Genomic DNA, 18,344 nt, shown 5'->3' on the forward strand with positions numbered 1-18,344 from the left:
TGGCCTAGATTTGAAGCCCTCCCTCTGCAGATAGAGATGTTGACCTGACTGTCAGACTGAACTTGCGTGCGTGTTATGCTCGGGGGAGAACAATAGGCTTTCTAATGACAGAAGCTGCTTCAGCTCGTGTCTGCATAAATTATACTAATACAGTGCTGGACGTGCACCAAGCAGAATACAGGATAGATGCTCTGAAGCTACCAGGAGACAGTCTGTTACAGATAGGTAATATGCACTGCTAATTTGAACGTTTCTATATTTAAACCTAAATTTAAAGTAAAGTTGCAATCAAACAAAAGGCATAAATTTAATCACTGGTCAGTTGTGATAGTGGTGCATTTACGTATTTTGCAAAGTGTGATGAGACTGTGACACTTTTCAAATTCCTAGTTTCTTTAAATTTAAAGAAATCTTTTCAGTTTTTGTCATTTTCCCAAGCAACTCAATCTATTTTACAATCATAAACACATATTAAAGTTAGACTTCTTCTGTTTTTGGCTGCTCCCTCTTCAGAGGTCGCCGCAGCGAGTCATTCTCCTCCATCTCACTCTGTCCTCACTCCAGCTACCTCCACGTCCTCTCTAACTGCATCCATATATCTCCTCTTTGTCTTTTTTCTGGCAGCTGCATTTCTAGCATCCTTCTACAGGGGTTGACATAAGGAAAATTTTTCAGGTCATCCAATGGACATCCTCTTGACAAAATCTGGTTGTCCGACTTTATTTTTGATTGTCTGCAACCTTTACAATAAAGAAGGCAAAAATTCACAATAATTTTTTTATTTAATAAGTACATTGCACTACTGTATAACATATAAAAAGTAAAGAAATATAGTCCAAGCACTGAACCCTGAGGAACTCCATGACTAACTTTGGTGTATGAAGAAGATTCATTATTTATATTTACAAACTGGAATATTTTAAATAAATAAGATTTGAACTATTTTAGAGCCTTTCCTGTAATCCCAATATCATATTCAAGTCTCTGTAATAGAATATTATGATCAAGTGTATCAAATGCAGCACTGAGCTCTAACAGGACCAGTTTAGACACGAGTCCATTCTCAGAGGCCATGAGAATATCATTAGTAACTTTCACCAGTGCTATGGTGAGCTCTAAACCCTGAATGAAACTCTTCAAACAGATTATTTTGGTTCAGATGTTCACATAACTGACCTGCAACTCTTTTCTCAAAATTTTTTAGTTGAATGTTAGATTAGATATAGATTTATAATTGGCCAGAATTTCCTAATCAAGATCAGGCTTTATAAGTAAAGATTTAATTACAGCAACCTTAAATCGCTGTGGTACGTAAACATTCATTAGACAAATTAAGTAGATCCAAAATTGGGCTATTAATTAGGGGAAATACATCTTTCTGGTTGGGATGGGATCTAGCAGACATTTTGATGGTTTGGATGAAGCTATTGTTGACAATTTAGATAGCTCAACAGGACAAAAACAGTCCAAACGTGAATCAGTTTTTAGTGACATTTACAAAGCTGCCTCATTTGACAGGGAATCAGAGGCAATAGTAGGAAGGATGGTAAACACTTAAAGAAACTCTTGTTATTTATATTCATTCTTCTTTTGTTCTTGCACAAAAATCTCTTCATGGGACAGAGTAAACATAAGTAAAGTTGACGAAACAAGCTCAAGCTCATATACATTTTGTTCAATCACTCAGCAACTCAAACATCAGACCAACAGGTTCTGATAATAGAAGTGGAAGGCAGTGAGGAGGCGAAAACCTTTCTTTACTCCCAAACTCGAGGATTATTTGCCATCTCGTTCAAGCTGTTGTTGCAGCCCCCCCTCACTGCCACCTCCCTTTATTCTGCAACCACTTTGGTTGAAATGAAATCCGAACACAAAAGGAGGGGCCGTCCTGCAGTAATGGGTGTGTGTTTGAATGGGTGGGTGCTGGAGTGTGCGCGCTGTAGACTGGATTGGACAATGGGAATGGTTGAATGTGGTCTGTATTCATGTTGCACACATTTGATGGTCATGGGCGAACACAGCAAGCTGGGAATGATCAGACAGGAAAATGTGTTGCATTTAAACAAACATGGACTACAGATTTATGACATTGAACTTTAAGAGGTTTTACAAACCATAAATAAGTGCAAACGACAATCAAACAAGGCAAATGTGATTGCAGTGCTGTGAATTAATGCAAGTGCAGGTAGCGGCTGTATCCTATTAGGAATATTTCACTCAGCATGTATTTTTTTATTGTATTTACAAGAATGCGCAAGGTGCTTCCAAAAGAATAGCTCATAGTTTAATTAGAAACATAGATGTTACCCAGATGAGTTTGTTTTACAATAAGAGACGGCATTGTAAAGTGCCGAAAAAGAGGAAAGCGCAAAATGAAAAAGAAAAGATATAGATGGTTAAAAGAAAATCATTGGTGATGAGGAACAGAGGGTTAGGTAGAGAACTCCTTGGTAACCGGCACACAGACGAGAAAAGGGGTTGGAGCTACACCCATCATACTGTGTGTGTATGTGTGTGTGTGTGTCTGTCTGTCTCTGAGGACTGGACTGCCCGACCAGCAGGAGTGGTGGGTGTGTGTGTTTGTAGAGACGTATTGTCAGCTTAGCAGACGCTCACATGCGCTCACAGCTAAAGCATCGTGTAGTGAGCGGAGCCGATGCACCTTTCGTTACGTCTCATTTCCCCCCCAGGTTTGTTATTTTTATGCCTCATTAGGGCACTTGTTTTTTCTATGAGGAAGTCACAATAGTTTGGAATCATGGTGTTTATCGGGACCTCTTTAAAGTCTTTCATCAAGTTCTTCAAGAAGAAAGGTAAGATATATCATTGGAAGTGCTTTGAATCTATTCTCGTAAAAAATAAAAACGTCTGTTTTGCATAAATAAGAATAAAAGTTTTGATTTCCTGAAGCTTTTGTAGGCATTTAAACTTGTGCAACAAACTATTTTATAAGCTTAATAAATATTTTAGATATTACAAATGTACCAGCTGTAATAGTAAAAAAAAAAAAAGTATAAATTATTTTTTGAGGTGCTGCTTCAGTAGCCAAACCTTTGGGGTCGGTGTTGTGGTGCACACTGTTACCAGGTAACCACTGGTCTGAGATGTTAGATTCAACACGTCTTTGTGCTAAAAGGCCTCGCAGCATTTAAGGAGCATCAAGAAAAACTTTAAATTTACTACTTTATTAGAAAACATATGCAGGGTATCTTGGAGAACAGTACAGGTTTACAGTGTTTAATAAAAAACAAAGGTTTTTTTTTTAATGTCTTATGCATCCTGTGCACATGGTAGATTATGACTAAACATATTGACTTTTATTTTATCAATGGGCTTGTATCAAACACGTGAGGACTGTAAGACCTGACTGACGCAGGACAAGCTGCTTGTGAAGACAAGTGGTTTATTTATAGCTTATGTTTGTGTGCTGAAGTTAAGGTGATGTTAATCGTTATCTCAGCATTTTCTGTTCACTTCCTGCACTTGGTTCCTCTGCTGACCCACAGCACAGCTTCAGAAGGTAGTTTGTGGTCAATTTCTCCTGAAAAAGCAAAGAGGAACTGCAAAATTATTGATCTAGAAGTTAAAGAAGAATGTTAAATAGTTAGGATCAAACCATTAGTCTGGTGTTTGTACATGTGTGATATGTGTGCACAAAAATACTATTATTTCATTATCAAAAAGTCTTGGAAGAAATAGTTTTTCAGCCCACCTGATCTGTTTTTTTTTTTTTTTTTCCTGCTACAAAGCAAATACAGCAGTTTGAATTTTTATTTGCACTTTTGTTTCACGTAGAATTATAAAACGCAAAATGTTTTGTCCAATTTGCAGCTCAGCATTGGTTTCTGATAAGTGATAGACAGCTCTGATTAAATAATGTCAATAATGACTTTATGAAAAACCAACACACTAGATGTGATGTGTGCATGCAAGCATCCAGGATTTAGCTTATTTTATTTTTTCAACCATTGCATTAAAAAAAAAAAAAGCTTTTTCAGAAGCCCCTTTACTCAGCTTGTGTTTGTTAAAGAGCCGAGGGAGAGCTGGATGTCAGTGCACAGAGGGATTACTGAACTTTTAAAAAGACTTCAGCACCAGTGTCCAGGGAGTGTGTGTGCTTAGAAGCCAGGGGGTATTGTGGCAATGAAAAGTCTGATGTGAAGACTGATGCAGGGTGACAATACAGGCTTTGTGTACCCAGTCCCCATGTCCTTGGTCTTTTCAAACCCCCATGGTTGGAAAATAAGGTTGGGGGAGGGGCTACCTGTCCTGACTGTGAGAAGTAAAATCAGCCGAATATGTAAAATCTGGTTGGTTTACAGATCAGCTCCCATTCACAGACGGCTGATCAAAGATTTTGTGTGACTTTATTTTTATTGTTGTATTGTGACCACTGAGCTACACGACAACAGCGATCAGATTCTCTGACGCCAAAACTTTTTAAATACACGTCTCAGAGTGGAAATTTTTCAAACTTCTCAGCATCGTTTCACAGGAAAGCACAATTTATCTGAAAGCGGAAGTATTCGGACACACACACTATGATTGCAGTCGGTCAGTAGTTTACATTTTCCTGAGTCATTTTGTATTTTAAAGTAACATGTGGCGGCAACCCAACCTCATCGTCAGTCAGACCAAGGGTTCATGTAGTCAGATGGCACCTTTCTCGTGCTTGAGACTGAGGCTCTGCATGCATGTTGATGGAGAAAAAAAAAGTACGGCACCAGCTAGTGACCTGGTATGGGAACTACAATGGGTTCAACATCTTTTGCAGTCGTGAAGTGTAATTTTTCTTCAATTAACATCGGAAAATCTATGCTATTTCCAGATCTTTGAAGTATAAACTAAGTGGCTTTTCTACAATCATTATTTGTATTTCCTTGTTGTTCTTTGAATTAACTAAATTGATTGGGGCAAACTAAATGGCCAATGAACCTCTTCATTCATTAGACAACAGCTTTTTAAAAGTGTGTTTAATAACCTCATCTTTTATGCTTTCTCACATTATATTCAAGTATCTTTTTTAAGGACCTTGTGAAAAATTGCACATTTTCACAAACATTTTTATTCTCAAACATTTGTTTTGTGCATCGCAGATTCTATAATTATTTGAGATCTTACCCTTGTTTGGAACAAACAAATCAGGCGATCATAGACTTTTCACCCTCGTCTCACGGGCTTTTTATAATGGCGTTGATCAGGGATGATGTCACGAGAATTGTGGGGAATCCCCAAAGTCCCGGATGTCAGCAAACATTGCATAATGGCTACCTCCAATACTTTTGTCCTTGTAAACTTAAGCAAAGACGGTGTTCCCGGGGCTAAAATTTATTTGGAATATATTAAAGGATGCAATAATACACAGCTCAAGAGCTGGCTGTGATATAGGGGACTAGCAGTGTCGGTAACCGGGCAGAATTGATAAAAATGAGCATGTGACATTCCCCGGTGTTTCCGTGCTGATTTGCTTTAGTGAAAAAGCACGGATGACAGATTTCGTGTTGGATGCATGCCATGGATTTTCCATGTTTTGCACAGGTTTTTGGCGGCAGGATGAAGATTGATTTTGCGAAGACATGAATAAACACAGTCTGCTTTATCCAACACAGCTGTTAGTTGCAGTTGATTAATGAGACAACAAGGCATCAAGGTGTTTGTAGTAAAAAGCTGCAGAGCTTCAGCACAATCTGAACTTGGCTCCCACTTTGTTTACTTGTAACTTTCAGGTGCCAAAAACACCAAAACACCTCTGACATAATCATCGTTCAGACAGAATATCAGAGCCGCCGTTGCACGTTCTTTAATGACCCATTTGCAGAGGCCTCTGCTCAAACACACCAGTGCTTCCACTGATCCACCCCCGTGCCACACTCACATGCAACCCATTTGTGAGGGGTGGAAAAATAACAACCCTACAAAAAAAACACTTCCTGCTCCTCCATCAGCTGCTGAGATCCATCCCACTTCCCTCCTGCTCCTTCCAGACTGCCTCTCACAGTCAGATGTTGTGATGATCACAACACAAATGGATCATGGTCTGAGCTTGAATTTGGCTGCTTAGATGGAAATTATTCTAAATCCACGATCGCCAACTTTAGCCTGGCTGCGCTCACTTGGTAAGCTCTAGGAGTTGATAAAAGTGTGCTTACGATGTTGGTAAAATCAGATCTAGTATCTTTTGATGGCTGTTGTTTGTGCTTAATGATGTTAGTAGTGTTACTATCATTTATCATAGCAGAATGATGTAAAAGATTCTTGGGACCTAACTTGGTCATTTGTCATTTAGAAACTTTGTAGAGGTTATGCTAACAGCATGTCGCAGAGTTACACCAGCAGCTTGCTTCAGTTGAGTCTTCAGTATTGTCTGTATCTTTGAGCTGGATTTTCTGTAACTTTCTCCACCATTTCTTTAATTTAAGTCTCCCCCCCCCCCCCCCCCCCCCATTTGTGTGGCCTGCAGATGGTGTGATTTCCCACTTAAGTGTCATTGATGGTGTGAAGACCGACACCTTTGTACAAAGCATCTCAGTCTCCCGCCCCTTCCTCTCCTTCAGTGCGTGTAAACAAACTTTTAGAGGGTTCAGTACCAGTGTTGCCAAGTCGGCTTATTATAAGCGACTTTGGGCTTGTTTTTTTCTAAAGTTGTTTGCAAATCTTGTGAGTCGCTGGTTGCAGTTTTTTGGACTTGTTTTTGAACGTGAAGTTGCTTCCTTGGGCTTGACTTTCTTTCCAAGTGAAACTAGTTTATCTTCCAGCTCCGCACAATAAAGCACAAGACGAGTGGTAGTAGTTTGTCCCTTCCACGCCTCCGCTTCCTGTTTATTGCTCCCGCCCAAGTTGGCGAGACGACAGGCGCACACCTAAACACTCATACTGTGGTCGACCACTAGGGGGCTTCACTCACACACAGGTGTCAGAATGTTTTGTTTAAAAAAAAATGTAGAAAAAATGATTTACATATTTTTACATATGCAAAAAGTATTTTTTTTGTATCAGAGCTTAAAAGTATGTTATTCAAGGTGCTTAGCATAATTTTGCCATTGTTTATGTGTAATGTCGTAATAAATGTATGTTTATACTGTTTAAAAACGGCCTGTTTTACACGTGGTGGGTTGCCAGTTGGGCTTTTTTGGGCTTGTTTTCATAGAGCTGGTTGCTTATTTCTATGGCGAGATCTGGCAACACTGTTCAGTACTTCAGAAACCATTTTCCGAGTCACTATTTCAACCAGTTTTGCAGCTCTTGATCCTAAATTTGTCAAACTGATACTACTTTTCTGTGCAACATCCACTGACTGTGTTGACCGTTGTTCTTCCGGTGCGGCCATGTTGGCGTGTGAAACGAGCCACTGAAGCCAAATAAAACTGCAAAGATGGTGCAAGATAAACAAAGTGCTCATCTTTTTGTGTTGTGTCTCTGCAGCTGTGTCTAACCTGGACGAGGAGAGCAAGTGGACGGTTCACTACACAGCTCCGTGGCATCAGCAGGAGAACGTCTTCCTGCCGGGCAGCAGGCCGCCCTGCGTGGAGGATCTCCACCGCCAGGCCAAGGTCAACCTCAAGACTGCCCTCCGAGGTAAAACATCCCTGCAGTAGGAACACTTTACATTACACTGCACTTCATTATTATTTTTTGCTCATAATTTTTTGGATTTGTTGATGAATTGTCAACAAAAAGACAAAAAAATAAATAAAAATTCCAAATGGTAATTCTTGCTTGACTCCAACCAAACTCCATGAATTTAAAAATGGGAAAAGCCTGTAGTGTCTAACTTTAATAATGAATACAACATAACAGCTAAAACTGGTATTTCAGCTATGTTGTCTCGTTTGTGTACATCACAATAAAAATGCTCAAATACGTCGTTTACGTTTAGTCGACAACACAAACCGTGAGGTCATCTTCCTTCTGTTTGTCCGGTGTGATTAGAGAACAAGGCTCACCCTTGTTGTCAAACACATGGAATAAAGTTACAGCAAAGGGACGACCCTGGATTTAAGATTCTCACAGATTTCCCAGAAAAGGAAGTGGGAACATGAATAAATCCTGAGTTGTTTTGCAAACACTTCCTGGAAAATAATCTGTGGACTTGTTGCTCAGGTAACTGTGTGAGAAGCTGATATGAAACACGCAGGTGTGTGTTGGTGTGCAATGAGTGTTTGATTGTAAATGGTTGATGTTTACGCTCCAGACTGTCCTTGTCTAGCAGAAGATTAAAACTTGCTGGTAATGGTGGGAGAGAGGAACAAATGGGGGGTTGATGTAACTTGACGCTCTCACACAAACACACACAGGTTTTCTGTCTCACCACCTGGGAGGAGCGATTAATTTGGCCCCTCCTTGACTCAACACCATCCCATTCTGTCTTCACCCCCCTCCACCCCCAGGTGTCCTAACTGATAGGACAACAGGTGTCCAACGAGAACGCCTGCGCTGCCCATTTGTGTCCAGCTGAAGAAAATATGAGACTGGTGGTCACACATCAGTTATAGGCTTGTAGTGTTATCGGGAAATGCAAAATTACCTATAAATAATTAATAAACTAGTGTAAATGCAAAAAATAAAACTTTCACATCCTTCATGTAATTTTATTTATTTGACCTAACCAGTTTAGGTAGTTACACGACATTGCAACGAGTACCTCTAAATATTATATTCTAGTATTTTATTATTTATGATTATGTATCATATCATCATATTTATCATTTGAGCTTTTTAAGCCACAGTATTAAAAGCTATAGTAATCTAGCAACAACAACAAAAAAATTATTTTCCGCTGTACACGTCGCACCGCCCTATAAGTCGCATCAGTCCAAATATGTCTAATAAAGTGGAAAAATCCATAAATATGTTGCTTCGCCATATACGCTGCATCTTTTATGCATCACCGCTGACAACCCGGAAATGTGGGCCGAACCTGGAAATGTGGGCCTGTGTTGTGCCAAAAATTGATTGTCTGCCAAATGGCGGCCGTGGGATGTGCATGGGAGGATTTTAACAAGAATTTAATAAGATTAACACTTAAAAATCGTTTTTTTGTTGCTTGAAATTATAGTAAAGGTGTGTCTCAGTTGAACTTTTCCTTAATAAATGCACTTTAACGGTCAAATCAGCTGTTTTTTCAAAAGTATTCTGTGCCTCGGTGCTCCGGGAGCATGCAGATGTCAGAAAGGAGGACTCGCTGTGCATTTCTTTGAAATTTAACAAGATAACCACCTAAAAACAATTGTTTGTTTGCTTGACATTATAGCAAAGGTGTGTCTCTGTTGAACTTTTACTTAATAAATACACTTCAGTGGTCAAGTTAGCTGCATTTTGCCGGGGCGACGCAGTGACATGAAGCTGATTTGATGTTTGCTCCAGGCGAGATGGACGAAGGTGGGAGTCTGTGTCAAGCCAATGGTGTCACTAATAGCCACTTTTACCTATTACATGACATAACAGCATGCCATACTACTTGAGTGCCATCTAGCGGCTGAAAATGGTAGTGTTCAATATTTTCCATGTCAGAATGAATGAAAACGATCATATCTCAGTCAAAAATTGGTTTATAGATATGGGGAAAAACAAACGTAAATAAACTGCTTCGCCGTATAAGTCGCAGGGCATGCAAATTATGCAAAAAGGTGCAACTTATAGGCCAGAAAATACGGTAGCCAAGAATTGCCCCTCCAGAAAAATTAGTCCAGATTTGCAAAGAAAGTCTAAAAATGTTTGCAATTTAGAAATTGCCTTCACACCAGTGCCATTTTGTCAGTAAGAAATCTCCAAAATACTTATAGGATGAATGTATTTTGTCAGAAAAAATGACCTTCAAAACTGTTTTTTTTTTCCCTTAATTAATTTATACCTCTCATCTTCAGTCTTGCCTCATTAGTTCTGCCTAGCAACAAGCACCGCTCCTCTCATTACAGCTGATCCATCATGCACCACAAATCATCTTAACAAATCCACCCTCGCCATCATCCTCATCAAAACCATGTTTCTTAATTCCAGTCTTCCATGCTGCCACCTCCTCATCTTTTTGTTTCTTTAGCTACGTGTCAGGCCCGTCAGGATCCATTAGCGGACAGTGTTGAACATGCATCAGTGTCTCCTTAGGTTGGAGTTGTAATTAGCTTTGAAGATGCTGCTTGCCAAAGGGATCAAAAAGCAGCCTCTTTGAGGTGCCAGGCGAATATGGCAATGTGAATACAGAATTTATCAAGCAGTTCTTGGGATTTGGACATTTAAACAGTCCCTGATGAAACTTCTCATGTATGAAAAGACAAAACACAGAAAACGGTAAAATATTACAAACACAGACAGAGCAGCAATGTGCTAAAAAACGAGGAGGAAGGAGAGAGGACTGTTCTGCCATCTGTGTGTGACAGACTGAAACTGATGCCACTTCCTCTGGTTACACACACACACACACACACACACACACACACACCCTTATCACACTTTAGTGCACATCCTCATGACAGCAGGTGGTGACAAGACAAGGCAAAAGCGACACTTGGCACAACCCAAAAGGGACTGAACTCACACGACAGACACACACACACACACACACACACACACACACACACACACACACACACACACATATTCTGCTATGCACAGCTAATATGTGCTCCACAGCTGTGTGTACCCTAATATATGTATCACACTCCATTTGCTGTGTTAGAAGCACAGTTTGAATATATAACATTAAATAAAAACTATAATTGAAGGTGGGGCTTTTTGCTGAGAGTAATGTTGTAAATGCTTCAATTTTGTATGAGCTATTTATCTTGTAATCATTTGAAATTGTTAATTTGTCCAATTACTTTAGGATGACTTTTGGTTGTGATATATTGTATTACTCTTAGAGTTTCCCTCCTAGTGACCTTCATCTGTGAAAGGATTTTTTCTGACTCGTATATTTCTCTAGATGCTTTTGTTTTGGCTCACATATCAGTGGTCATAATGATATGGCTAACCTGTGTTTTTTGGCTCTTCTATCAGCTTTAAAGTGCAGGTTAAAAGAGAGGTGCTTCCCTGTTTTGTTTACAATTTCCAAATTGTTCAGACTGTTTCCTTAGCTAAAGAAAAGACCACATCAAGGATCTTTAGACCAACAAAAGAGAATGCAATCTTACTAAGAGTTCTTGATCAGGAACATTCCCCCCTGAATTTGAAGTTTAAGTGTCATATCCACATTAGTTTCTGTCTGTGACCCGTTCCTCTCTGTGTTTTTGTTTTTCAGAATGTGATAAGTTGAGGAAAGATGGTTTCCGGAGTTCTCAGTACTACTCTCAGGGTCCCACCTTCTCAGACCCCAAAGAGTCTACCAGCAGCCTCCAGGATGATGAAGATGATGAAAATGACAAAAAGGTAAGTAAACACATATCCAGCTGTGGTAGTCCTAATGATTTGAGTTCATGCACGTGGAAGTGTATGGCTTCTCCTCCAGTGTTTTAAACGACCCCGGTCTGCCCTCTAGTGGTTAGGAATGGTCACAGGTTTATTCTTTTCAAGACAAGTTCTGCATCTTCAAAACTTCTGGTAATGGAGCAGGATGCATGTAAAAAATATCCTTCTCTTTCTTTGAGTTTGTGCTCGTCGTCAACATATTAATGCTTCTTTTTATTATGTTGTGCTTTTACAGTCAGCTCTGTTCAAATAAAGAGAATAATGTTTTTTTTTGCTGTTTTTGTTCATAATTTTAAAGAGTGCTGTTTGTCAGATGTATTTTGTAAAAAGATTAAGTTTTTTTTTTTTTTTTATAAATCAGCCAAAATGGTTTATATCACTTTTTTTTTTTTTTTTTTGTGGAAAAGCAATATAGTTAGCAGCTGATAGTTTAAGGAGAGGGGAGTTATTAATCTAAATGGCAAGAATCAGAGGGTCATGCTTTCTCTAATAATGTTTTTGCAGAATAAAATATTTGTTGTGAACTTTTAGAGACGCGATTTATTGAAGGAACAGGATGCAACTAGTCGATTTATCTATGATTTACTAAATAATATCTACTGAATTCCTGTGGAAAAATATTTTACACCTTGCTTACTTTATTGTGAAGTAAATGAGCTGAGATAACGTCAGTATATACTTTTAAAAGCAGATTTGAAGATCGTTTCCAAAGCAATTGACGCTTAAGAAAACTTTTAGAATGCAGTGTTGAAGATTTTATTTTATTTTTTAATTAATTGAGATGAAATGTTTGACTTATTAAAGCTGATTTAAACACAGTTACTTTTTAATATACAGCTAGATGTGATCCCTGATCTTGTTTGTTTTATTCCTCTTGTTTAACATAAACAAATATTGTGATAATTGTCTTCATATCTCACATCCCAGCGCTGCCACATTAGCTTTGAGGGGCCGAGATGGTGTAGAGGTAGGGCAGCTGATTTGGGATCAGAAAGTCGCAGGTTCAACTCCCCACCATGCCCACATGCTGTGGTGTCCTTGAGAAAGCCACCTAATCTCTAATTGCTCCCCAGACACCTACATAGCTGCCCACTGCTCCACCTGGGTGTATCTCATGTGTGATGGGTTAAATGCAGATATCTAATTTAGTCATTGTATGGGAACATACAATGATGACAACACATGACACTTTACTTTATATTATTAGTGGAGTTTGTATTTGCACCGCCTGATCTCGGTTTGAGCGTCACAGTACAGAAAAACATTTTGTCCCCTTTTTTGTAAAGGATCTTATAGTTTTCAATCACTTCAATCTAAAAACTGAGTGTGGAGTGTAAATAATCTATCAGTGGGGTAGATACGCTTCTTTTTCTTTAAATTCCTCAAACGCAAACAAATGTATGAACATGTTCATGGCAGATTAGACTGTTTTCTTCTTTAGCTTCACGATTATTAAACTCATTTTATGTGCGCGCTGAACCTCGACACTCACAAAACGCTGTTGCTCTCTAATTGTTGCCTTTTGTCTCTCGTTATTTTTTATTTCTGTAAACTCTCAGGCATGCCCCCTCTACTCTGCCCTCCTCGCCTACTTATCCTCTGCTTTACAGTTTTGTCTTTCTTCTTCTTGCTTTCCTTTCACTTCCTGTTGTCCGAAGGCTTTAAACCAAACTTTATAACAGAATTTTCCACCCTTTTGTTTTACAATTTTTCTAAATCACATGTTTTCTATTCAACTTTCAAGAAAGCGAGTGGTTAAAATGTCCTGAAGAGTCTGAATAAATAACTTCCACAATTTTGATTACCATATTTTTTGCCCTATAAGTCCTGCGACGTATACGCCCAAGCGACGTATTTATGGATTTTTCCATTTTATTAGACAAATATGGACTGATGCGATTTATAGGGCGGTGCAACGTGCACGGTGGAAAATACGGTATATTTTATTTATTGAATCTCCTCAATAGCTTTGCTTCCCTTCCAAGTTTTGTTGTGATTATTTGTGCTGCGTGTGAAAAATCACTGATGGTAAACAAACAATTTGGCGAACTGAAACGGACCGTTTTACTGTTGACAAACGGCTGAGTTCAACGCCTGGACACGTCATTTAAACTGTTCTCTTTAACAACTGAGGGCTCTTATTGTGTCAGTTTCATACATGGATGAACCTCCTTCGGTGTCGCTCCGAAGCGTTTACCCCGTCATAAACAACTCCTCGCTCAGCAGGTGCTCGTGTTTGTGTGACTGTTTCCATTTGGCTCTCTAAAGGTCACGGCACTGAAATATAATTAATAATCTGTTGATGCATCCCTGAGCAGACTGTCGGTGATGCTTCTGGACAGTTTTATTGTTCTGTCATGACTCTAGAGTTATACTGTTGTCACCTTTTCCTAGTTATCTCTTTGATGTGTATTGCTTGTTTGTCTTCGCCCTCCTCCTTCATCTTCTGTTTTCTGTTTGCTTTCCTGCGCTCTTCTAGTCCACGGCTTCGTCCCTGGAAGACGACACATCTCAGCTCTCTATGAGATGTCAGACGCCACAGAGAGGGGGGGAAGCAGGGGACGCGTCAGAGGTCGACGGACAGGTGGTGTGGAAAAAGGCGGCGCCCCTCCCGACCCCGGAGGAGAAGATGAGGCAGGCAGCTCAGGCCGTGCCGACAGACGTAGTCCCCATCAACGTCACAGGTGTGTCAAAGCTCCACCGGAGCTCCACTTCTCCTCCACTTTTCCTTTCGTTCTTACCAACAAAACTTTGGCTGATTTTATCTTCTGTTTAGTCCAGCATCTGATCATTTTCAGAAGAATGTTAATTGGTAAACCCCTAATCATTGGGGCATAAAAGGCTCCTAAACTCTGCTGGATTATTTCCTTCTATCTGTCCAAGACACGACTTTCAGAAACTATTCTTCAACTGTAACTATTCCTTTTAGTCCTGACACTTCTGCTTTGGTCCTTCATTTGTCCACTACCCTCGTTTTTTTTTAAGCACAGTCTGCTGTCTTGGTCCGATACAAGGACTGTAACGAAATTAGTGAAAAAACAACCAAAGTCCAAAGAAAAACTGAATAATCTTCAAAAAGCCTGAAAAACTCTTGATCAAGACCAATTAAAGAAATCACAAGAATACCCGTCCCCTTGCAAATAAGGAATTTAAAAAAATGAAGAGTGGCTTTAAAGTTTTTGCTCAGTAATGTATATCAGAATATCAAAGTTCATGCTCAGTAATCCAGGTAAAAAAAAATCCAACAAAGTTAAGTCAGGTCATCTGGACGGTTTCTTTAAAAAAATTTAAAAAACGTTTCATCCTTCATCCAAAGGACTTCATCAGCCCGAGGAGCCACAACAAACTTAATCCCATAAGTGGCTTACTCACATCGTGGGCCACCCAGTTTTGTGGTGATAAGATGGTTTCTGGAGCCCTCCCTCTCCCCCGTCGACTCCTCTGTGACATCCTGGCCAAAGTGATTCAAAGCATATATTGTCAAACATATATCAGAATACTTTAGATTGGATGATGTGGAGCTGTAGTCAAGAAACAGCATATGTAGAAAACAACTGGAAGCAGACTAATAAATTTTAAACTATTGTTTGTGATGTTTATTTATTTGGCTGGTTGTCCCTTTAAATTCCATAGCTCAGCAAATAAAGAGAAATAAGTTAAATGTCTGTCTTTTTCTTTAATTTATGCTCCGACACTGATTGGATGCTAATTAAACAGCTTCTGTATGAAGTCATCCAGAGAGTAAAGCTGTCAGTCGTGGGCGTCTAACTCGTCTGTATTCCCGTCTCTTCCCATTGCGCCTCCAGGAGGCTGACCTTCACCTTTCTTTATGGATGTGCAAGCGAGCGTCTGTGTGTGAAACTCATTTGACAGCTTATCCAGAGGTCAAGGCTTCTCGCAGACTTTGTCAGATCACCAAACATTTGACAGATGAACAGGCGTACGCAGCAAAACGTGTCCACACAATCCCCTTGTTGGTGTGACTTTATTCCCACTGCTCTCCACCCTGTGTGATTGTGCCATGAAGGCATGGTGTGTAATAAAAAATGTTTTTTTGATGTATCAGTTAGATTATTTCGGAGACTTTAGGTATCCCAGGTCGGCCCCAACACCTTCGGCTGATGTCGAGGCCAGTTTACGTCACTGACGGTCTCCTGCAGACACTAATGAGAGGTTAATGTGGTCCCACTCCACAAACGCAGCATCAGCCCCACCCACTGTCACTTTAGGTTACTGATTCTGTCAAACACACACACCCACAGTGTGTTCATGTCAGATTCTGCTTCTTTAACACCATCACTCCATCACCAGCTCACCGAGGAGCAGTTCAGAGTGAGATACTGTATCACTCCTTGTGAAGTGAAACCAGCCTGAAACGCAGTTTGTGTTGTGTTTGAGCACTTTTCCCTCACACTTCCTGTCCTTGCATGTGTGTATGAAGAGCATGTTTCTGACGTTTCCTTCTCAGGTACTCAATTTTAAAGTTGGCTTTAATATTAACCACAAGTTATGAATCTGTCTTTCATTTTCCGTTTCTGTTTGAGAAGAAGCTTGTGTTCTTAGGTCATACATGGTAAAAATATCCAGCCAAAACAGTCAGGTTTTTGCACTTCGGCCTGGTGTTTCACAAAGTTAAAAGTACAGTTAATCAGTTTTCATGTTCTCTTTAAAAATATTAAAAACTGTATTGTTTAAAATCAATGTATTTTCCAAGACTTTAATAAAATTTCTTTCTTTATTAATCTGCGAGTTTTAAACCCTGGAATATTTGCTAACAATTCTAGAAACATTTTCAAACCTCGTCTTTTTAATTTTTTTTATTTTTATTGTATTGCAGTATTTTTATTAGAAGTCCCCTGTTAGCATTTAGACCCAATGTATATATTTAAGAATATTTAGCTATAAGGATAAATGAAAAGTGTCACAAACTAATAATTACTTTTATGTTGCTTAGGCAAATTTTATGAGTTTAACACAAATTGTTACAAACTTATTGTTGGGTAAAGCTAGTATAACATTTGGTATTTGCTTTTTTACAGATTTATTGATACACAAATGCAAAAAGCTAGACTTTAGTTACAGATTAGATCCAGAGCAGGTCAGTGTTTTTTTCTAAATTCAAGGACAATTTAAAAAAACACATTCCTGATCAATCAGCATCAAGATTTTTATTACACTGCACATTTCAGAGTGACCTTTTATTGTGGGCAGCCTAAGGCACACCTGTGCATTAATCTTGATGTTTAATCAACACTATGTCAAGCGTTGCGTTTATATTTTTGTTCATTATAGTTCGTTTATGTTAAAAGCTCCTCACAACCTGAACAAAAGTGTCCCAAATAAAAAGCATTCATTAAAGGAGTGCATTTTGCTCTCAGCATTGCATGCCAGGGTTTTAAACAAAGATGTGGGATCTGTTAGTGTTGGAGGGTGTGTTGGGGATGAATGTCAGCTACTATTATACCAAATCAGACAAATGGCTAAATACAGCTATTTTAGCCATGATAGAGGTGGAGAAGTGGATAGGCCTGTCACGATAAACGATAAATCAATTAATCGCATGATTAATTAATCTCTTTTCTCTTAAAATTCATTTTAACCGTCCAAAATCACGTTTTTGTATCGTTAAAAGAAGCTAAGCTACGAGCTAAACTAACAGTCCGACCTCGGGGAAAAAAAATTCTTGTCAAAGCTCCAAAATTCACGGTTTAAACCCGTGACTTTGTGTAAACAGTTGTTTTTCTCTGCCAAAAGAAGCCGAGAACTTATTTACTGATTGTTTTATTAAAAGCTTTGTGTGAAAAATGCTACGCTAAAGAGCTCAAATCACACCGAGCATCTGCCATTTTGAGAACCGAAAAACGAGAACAAGAGACAGCCCATGTCACGTCAAGGGGCGTCCCTCCCATTTTTCTTAAAGAGACACACTGTTCGCTCCCTTACTATCCATCCTTCGGTTCAAACAGTCTTGTACTGCCATTCAGTGGTCAAAAAAGGTACTACACATAAAAAATTAACCAACATTTCTTCTTAAATTTGACAATAATTACAAATTATTGTCAAATTTCAAACAATATTATCATTTATCGCAATAATTTCTGAGACAATCGCCCAGCAAAATTTGTTTTCGTGACAGGCCTAGAAGTGGGAACTTGTTTTCTTGTAACTTGTTTGAACTGACCCTCGTGTTCCCTGCCCTGTTAACGTTGCATGCTTTTTGTAAAACCTGAAACACTCTGCATGTTGTTGACTTTGTTCCTTCTGACTAACCGACTGCTGTTTGCCTGTGTGTTCGTCTGCTCTACGCTCTCGCTCTCCCGGCCACCAGGGGCAGTGTTTGATCGCCAGGCGAGCATCCGGCGCTCCCTCATTAACACTGACACCGTGTCCCGCCGGCCCAGGAAGGTCAAACGCAGAAAGACTATATCAGGGCTGCCTGACAACATCAACAAAGAGCTAGGTATGGTTAACTGTGGAGCTCTACTTCGCCCAACTGACCTCTTCTGCAACTCTGCATGACCCGTCTTCAAACTTATTCTGTTATTTATCACACATGATGAGGAAGAGGCTCGTTTAAGGTTATGGCAGTTTTCTGTAGAAGTCTCTGTCCTCAGTTGCTCTCCACCCAGTTAAAATCATTCACAGCTAAAAACCAGCTATGAAGTCTTCCCAGCTATAATTATTTTCTTTTTTTAACATAGTTATTTTCATTAAATAATAAAATTGGGGTTTCCAAAATACAGGTTTTGTGCGATAACTCTAATATAAGTCATATTTATCATAGTTTGATCCTGTTGTTTTAAAACAGTCTAAAAAGTTGTGGACTTTATATAAATATGACAGTCCAGATGTCTCTTAACCACAGTTACTCAGCTGAACTGGGTGTTAATGACACTGAGCTCAGACGGTGCAGCGTCACTGTTTACATGTCACATGGTAGCAGC

General features: G+C 39.3%; 1 protein-coding gene across 1 annotated transcript in view; it reads left to right on the top strand.

Annotated features, from left to right (window-relative positions):
* Positions 1-18,344, top strand: part of nhsl1b (NHS-like 1b) — a 69,044-nt gene that overhangs the window by 39,146 nt on the left and 11,554 nt on the right. The window contains exons 2-4 of the mRNA XM_037685863.1: positions 7,423-7,575; positions 11,234-11,361; positions 13,880-14,084. Of these exons, the coding sequence (XP_037541791.1) occupies positions 7,423-7,575; positions 11,234-11,361; positions 13,880-14,084 (486 nt within the window). The remainder of the gene's footprint in view (positions 1-7,422; positions 7,576-11,233; positions 11,362-13,879; positions 14,085-18,344) is intronic.

Source organism: Nematolebias whitei, chromosome 12, assembly GCF_014905685.2.
Source record: "Nematolebias whitei isolate Nwh7 chromosome 12, NemWhi1, whole genome shotgun sequence".
Taxonomy (NCBI): Eukaryota; Metazoa; Chordata; class Actinopteri; order Cyprinodontiformes; family Rivulidae; genus Nematolebias; species Nematolebias whitei.